General features: G+C 47.2%; 1 protein-coding gene across 1 annotated transcript; it reads left to right on the top strand.

Annotated features, from left to right (window-relative positions):
* The first annotated feature begins 5,309 nt into the window (after positions 1–5,309).
* LOC131285899 (prolactin-releasing peptide receptor) lies at positions 5,310–6,959 on the top strand. The gene has a single exon (XM_058314753.1). It carries the CDS (start codon positions 5,310–5,312, stop codon positions 6,957–6,959), a length of 1,650 nt encoding a protein of 549 aa, XP_058170736.1.
* The last annotated feature ends 237 nt before the right edge of the window (positions 6,960–7,196 follow it).

The following is a 7,196-nucleotide window of genomic DNA, read 5'->3' on the forward strand; positions in this document are numbered from 1 at the left end:
GGGAATGTCGTTCGATGAAGGTGGAAAGCCGTATTCTCTGGGTCATCATTTTCCTCCATATCGATCCATGGACAGAGGATGAAAACATCAGGTTGTCCATAAATATTCAAGCGGGGATCTTTTTTTCGGAACGGGCTAATGGAAGTTTCATTTTCGTTTTTTTTTGCGAAAAAGGAGAATACACTAATGTGTATGTGATTTTTTGTTTCTTTTTTTTCTGTACTGACCAACTCTCATAAAAAACCATAATCAAAATTGGGTAAATATGTAACTTATTATTCATTGTATATTACAGGGATTTTCAGATGATATCATAACAGTAGCAGCATTTATTCCACCTGCAGCACATGATATTCCAACAGTACCAGTTGATTTTATAACGCAATCATGTTTATTATAACTGTGTCAGTTGAAATCAGAGTCGTAGCAGTTGAAATTATAATCCTACAGCAGCTTGAGCGAAGTACGCAACTAGCGTGTGTAATCGTATATCTTACGAATGACAGCCCAAGGTGGATCTACATAGCAGGTGAATTCATATCGAATGAAGCTCTTCGATTTCATTGGAACGAAACAGCTCACAAAAAAGGGTAAAGAATGACATGCAGTTCACATGAAAATTAATCAGCACTGCTTGTTTGAAAATTCCTTTCGTTTTCTAATGAAATCGAAGCGATTCATACGAGATGAACCCACCTGATATGTTGAACTACCTTGAAGTCTCATTCGTGCGATATACGTATATATAAGCGATTCATACGAGATGAACCCACCTGATATGTTGAACTACCTTGTACGTTTATACTTGCTAGTTACGTACATCGCTCGATCTGCCATACCAACTTTATAATATCAACTGCTACGATTCTGATTTCATCTGGCAGAGTTATAATAAACATGATTGCGTTATAAAATCAACTGGTACTGTTGGAATATCATGTGCTGCAGTTACAATAAAAACTGTTTCTTTTATGATATCGTCTGAAAACCCCTGTATTTCATGGGTCTCCAACATGCTCCTGCTATTTTTTTTTACTTTTCTAGTGTGTTGGGATAAACATTATTTTCCCGGAGAGAAATTTTAAAAACATGGTAGATGCAAGATCGGTAATCTGTTTTGTGAGATTTATTTTGAAAACTTCTATTAGAAACATTCTCTTGCGAGCAGCATGAAAAGCTTGACTTCGACCGAACTAATTAAGATCAACCCGCAGTAGAGCGTTCGAGATTCGCGACGGTTTGGTCATCTCGGTTGAAAACTTTGCCCCCGGTGGCGTAACCAGCTCGATGGCAAGTGTATAAACATAAACTGTCTTGAGAACGGAAACAATAGTCGCGTTCGAGACAAGAAAATTGGGAGAGAAAACAACAAGTTCCTAACACCACCCGCGACGAGCGCACTCGACCCGGGGTGAAAGTACGTAATGAAAAACCCCACCGCGTGGGTTGTTTTCCCCATTTTCTTTCCACCGGGGAAAACTTGTTTGAATTGCAACGCGCGTAGAAAATCGGGTTTCCACCCCGGGGGGCGAGGAGTTGACGGTGTTGATGGTGTTTGATAGCTGGTTCTCTTTCAGGGCAGGAGAGGGGACGCTTGACCGGTGGTGGGTTAGGTGAGGGACGTTAATTACGATACCCTTAAGGGATCTACAAGTTTTCCTTTCTCGGGAGTCATTAATTTCGTCGACCGTTGGCTCGAGGAGAGATCGAGCAAAGTTTCCATTTCTGTCGACGGCGCGATACTTTACAAAACCACAGCCACTAGTGCTTGTGTATGTGTGTGTGTTTGTGGGAGGACTCCTCAATTGGCGACACTTTGGCGAGAAGGACAGCTGAGTGGCTTCACTCGTTTCCCCTTTGCGTAACGGCATCCGAAGGTTTAATAGAGCGTTCGTTTTTCGGTAGAAAATCTAAAAGTATAATCAGTCGTTTTGTGGCTTTAGCACTATGTTGGTTTAGTAATCACCGTTCTAATCACCAAGCGGTAATAATTATGTAAAATCAATCCCACCCGACTTTTGTGGTCGAACTAATTGGCCGCTCGACAATGGCTGCGATCCACGTGGAAAGGATAGCAAATATTTGTCCGGAATGTTTGCGAGAGCAATTAGAGGTCCGGTTCAAAAACCATCGCGAACCGGATCCTACAAATGGTCCTTTATTCCGGTGGATCAGCTTCGTTAAACATGGTTGGGCTTTAAATTGGACCCCACTTTGTGTGGCGTGAAACGCAATTTTCCATTCCGAGGGCCCTTTTCCGAATATTGTAGCACAAAAGAATGATGGCTTCAGGTGTGTCAGAGTACTCGATAAGCTTTTGTATAAACCGTCGTTATGCTGTAAAATGTACAGCGCGGTGATCATTTCGGTTGCACAACGGAAAGGTCCTTGTTGAATGAATGGGAATGCGAGTGGTCAGTTTTTGACGTTCTGTTGATGAGTTCCTGCGTGACGTTTCTTGTTCCTTCCACAAATACCATCGGTATCAATCAATGAATTTGCTTGACGAACTGCGGTCCCCTCGATTCTATGGACATCACACGGGGCACAAAAGGGAGCTCCTGTATGTATGTATTTTCCATGTCGTGTCAGTGGGATGTCAGTGGCAAATTGCGTCCCAACCTTTTCTGCGCGCATGCAGCGACGAACTGCACGGTAATGGTATGAAATATTCATCGGCTCAGTCTGACAAGTTTTCCCGGCGCTCCAGCCGGTCCTTTTGTTTTCCCGCGAAACATTGTGTCACGTACTTTGGAGCACCGAGGCGGGGAGGGTAGAGGAAGATTGGCGTGCCCTTTTGTTTCCGCTGGCTGCTGGAACCGACAGGAGTTTTCCGTTCCGGGATGTATTATTATATGCGAGCTGGGCGGCAAATGGGGGATTTATAAAACATATGTATGCTCGCGTAACGATTTGTGGGGAAGTCTGTTCCGTTGCGACTCGGCAATATATATTCGCTTTATCCGGTGCGCTTCCATAAATGGAATATTAATTATCTGTACTGTGCGCGATGTTAAGTACAGTTAAGAGCGTTTGATTGGTAATATTTTACTGTTGGGAATTTGGTTTCATTTGATTGCAAAATGAAACCCAAGTTGTGATGTTCAAAAGGATGAAGAATTTAATTATATACAATTGGGAAAATTGGAGGAAAACTCATCTGAATGTTAAGTGTGTTGCAAAACCATCGCCAAATTATTGCACAGAGTATTCAGAATTAATTCTCCACCCATTTCGCGATTCCATTTGCAATAAACGCAAGCATAGCTCTCGCTCCCGATGTAATATTCATTTTAATGGCCAGAAGATGTACTTGTCTTTCCAGAAACAATTCACACAATCGGGGTCGGTACTGACGTCATCTATGAATTAATTATTGAGCTCGATGAATGTTCGAACGGCGAGTGGAAATCCATAGATTGAGACACATATCCAATCGACAAAAGCTTGCCGGTAGAGTCAGGGGAACCAGTTCCTTAGGAAGAAGTATGATTGTGCCACATACATTGATGTCAGTTATCATTTGCGACTTTCTAGTAAGTATGAAATAGAAAGGTTATAGTTGAATTTGCCTAGAAGCAGAAACAAAACTTCTAAAGTATAAGTTCTTTTAAATTGACCATTCTTTGCAAAGAATTTACAAACTTTTCAAAGTTCACAAAGCCTTACGTGGCGCAGCTGGTAGAATTTTTAAACTTTGAGAACAACAACAACAAACCGGGGAAGAAAAATCGATAATCAAATTTCGGATGTCACCGGAAGCCGTCGGGAATGCTGGCATGGCAATCGCTTGAAGGCTCCTGCCAATTTCTCGATGGAAATGAATTTGTTATCATTCGACGCTACACTTCCGGGAGGTGTCGGTAGGTAGAGTAGCTGTCTCGTGGGCTGTCGGTAGTGAAGCGCAGTAATTGGATATTGGCAAAAGGCACAACAAGGTCTCCGTGTTCGTTCGTGGTATCACTCCCAAAGTGAACCGGCCATCGGGAGATGAAATGCTACTGACCCGAAAACTTAATTACAAACTGTCGAAGCTGTACGGTGCAGATCTCATTGGACCGAAGCGGAAATCTGCGTTTGTAAACATTGTAGCAGAGATCAATGCAAGGAGTCAGATTTAATCGTGAAATTGAATGACTCGATATTTTGAAGGAAAAACCTCGATGTAAAACCCGCGATCATAATCTGTTTATCGGAATTATTTTTTTATCGTTGTGATCTAATTCAAATTGATGATTGAACGCCAAGAGAAGAATATTCCATTCGCACCACAGGGTGGAAAATGGTTTCTGGAATAATGTACTTCACGTGCCAAACACGAACCCGGCTTCAAACTCGATTACATCATGTGCGTTTAGCACAGCGATATCACAGCTTTTACGATACGGTGATAAAGCGCGTCCCACGAAAACGAACCGCATGACATCAGACCACGCACACTGTGATTGACAGCTCGGATATTATCAAAGATTAAGTAGCCCCACACATCGGGTATGGCGTGGAGACGAGACATCGACATCGTGTCGCCTGCCAGCAAGCTGCTTTCACTCTTCCGCCAAAAGTGCTACTAATCAATTCAACATCAGAATTCAATAAGCTTCACCAGTATTGCAAGACATTATCATTTCATGATCACACTTCACGGGGTTCTCGTTCCGGCCCGAAGGTTTTCCCATCGTCGGTGTACACCATATGTGAAAAGTGATTTTACCCTTTTCCCATACCTTTTTTTTCCACTTGCATAACTCAAAATACTAATGCCAGCTTATTTCGGCTTCCCTCTTGCCTTTCTTCCGCAGGTCCCTCAGGAGGATATCAAGCGACGGAAACTCTAGGAGTCGCCCAATATGTCGAACAAGCAGAAATGTGAGTGGTAGGGAAGCAAAGAAAGCACAATCGCTTGTCATCTGACGTGCATCTGACGCGAAGTGAAAAAAAACAAATGCCGTAACATCCGGAGCATGATGAGAGAACACATTCGTCATTGATGTCTCGCAGCGGAAAGTGGAATATATCCGGGAATGTGTTTTTGTGTCACCGATTCAGATTCGGTACGATGGACGCACGTAGTATCGTGAGCGCCACCGCAAACGCGTGTTACGACGACGTCTGCGAGTGACAGGTTCCGCAGGATCACGTGGCGCTCGCTTGACAAGTGCCCGGACAAGGTTGTTTGATCGTAAATATTTTATCGCTGGATATTGGTGTGTGCTTACGTGTGTGTGTTGGGTTCGGGAATGCTGACGCCAGTGTCCGGTTGGGTTCGGTTCGGAGCCGCCATAACATCCCTGATTCCAGCGGGTCCAGCGATGGCGTCAGTCGTGCTAGGATTTGTCGAACCTTCGGGTCTTCCGATGGCGCCGCGTGCTTCCACGACAGCTTTTCCGCCCATTTCCGGGCACGCGAACACCAGCCTCACGAACTTTACCCTCGACGAACCGGTACTGCTTGGATGGGTGAATTCGTCCACCGTGGCGCCACCTGTCGGAGCGGACATCATGTCCAACAAGCTGCTCCAGATCGTGTTCTGCGTGCTGTACTCCAGTATCTTCGTGCTGGGTGTGTTCGGCAATGTGCTCGTGTGCTACGTCGTGTTCCGCAACAAGGCCATGCAGACGGTGACGAACCTGTTCATCACGAACCTGGCCCTCTCGGACATCCTGCTGTGCGTGCTGGCCGTGCCGTTCACGCCGTCCTACACGTTCTTGAGGCGCTGGGTGTTCGGGAAGCTGCTCTGCCACACGGTTCCGCTGGCGCAGGGCTGCAGCGTGTACATATCGACCCTGACGCTGACGTCGATCGCGATCGACCGGTTCTTCGTGATCATCTACCCGTTCCATCCGCGCATGAAGCTGTCCACCTGCATCACGATCATCGTGCTGATCTGGTCGTTCGCCATCATGGTGACGATGCCGTACGGGCTCTACATGAAGCTGCACGGGGTGGCCTTCAACGCCACCGACAGCCCTCAGGGGACGCTGCCGAGCGCGATGTACTGCGAGGAGCTGTGGCCCTCGGAGGAGATGCGCAAGACGTTCTCGATCGTGACGTCGATCCTGCAGTTCGTCCTCCCCTTCATCATCATGGCGTTCTGCTACGTGTGCGTGTCGATCCGGCTGAACGATCGCGCCCGGACCAAACCGGGCAGCAAGACGTCGCGCCGGGAGGAGGCGGACCGGGACCGGAAGAAGCGCACCAACCGCATGCTGATCTCGATGGTGGCCATCTTCGGCATCTCGTGGCTGCCACTGAACGTCGTCAACATGTGCAACGACTTCTACTCGGACATCAACGGGTGGCGCTTCTACAATCTGATCTTCTTCATCGCGCACCTCACCGCCATGTCGTCGACGTGCTACAATCCGTTCCTGTACGCCTGGCTGAACGACAACTTCCGGAAGGAGTTCAAGCAGGTGCTGCCCTGCTTCGACCCGTCGCGCGGTCGGGCAGGGACGGTCAACGGGAACCGTGGGGGCGGTGGAGGGTGGCGTTCCGAGCGGACGTGCAACGGCAACAACGATACGGTGCAGGAGACACTCATCGCGAGCTCGCAGGCTCTTCCCAGCGGTCGCAGCTCGCAGCAGCCGTCGCAGCAACATGCGAGTTCCGGTTCCAGCCAGACGCACCACCAGCCCACGGTCGACTCGATCCTGCTGTCGGAGGTTGGTCCACCGCTTCCGCTGCCTCCTCCGATCAACAGCAACGTGCTGCCGAGCGTGCAGAGTGCGGAAACCGTCGTGTTGCCCTCGGGCGTCCTCGAAACGCCATTCGACGTGCAGCTCGTGCCGGGCGTGCGTAATGGGACCAAGGTGGAGGGGGCCACGACGCTGGCGGCGACGTCGGCGGCGAGCGTTGGCAATGGAGCGCTGAACCATGGCAGCTCCAACTCGAAGCTGTCCTCCCTGATCCTTATCAACGATGGCACTACGCCAGACTCGAAGGTGCCCGCAATACTATAAGTGGAATTAATGCTGAAAGCTGCAAAAGAACAAATAGGTAAGGGTGTTTTTAAAGCAAGAAATTTAAATTCGTTTGGGAAAATCGGCTTAGGTGGTAAATGTTCGAGCTTTTTACTCGCTTAACACGTTCCGTACCGCGTCACCCAAATATGGGTGACAGCAGTTTTAGTTCTAAAAAGTTTTTGACTCATAGATAAATGAAAATGCAACACAAAAATTATTGTAACATTTTATATA

The sequence above is a fragment of the Anopheles ziemanni genome, chromosome 3, assembly GCF_943734765.1.
Source record: "Anopheles ziemanni chromosome 3, idAnoZiCoDA_A2_x.2, whole genome shotgun sequence".
Taxonomy (NCBI): Eukaryota; Metazoa; Arthropoda; class Insecta; order Diptera; family Culicidae; genus Anopheles; species Anopheles ziemanni.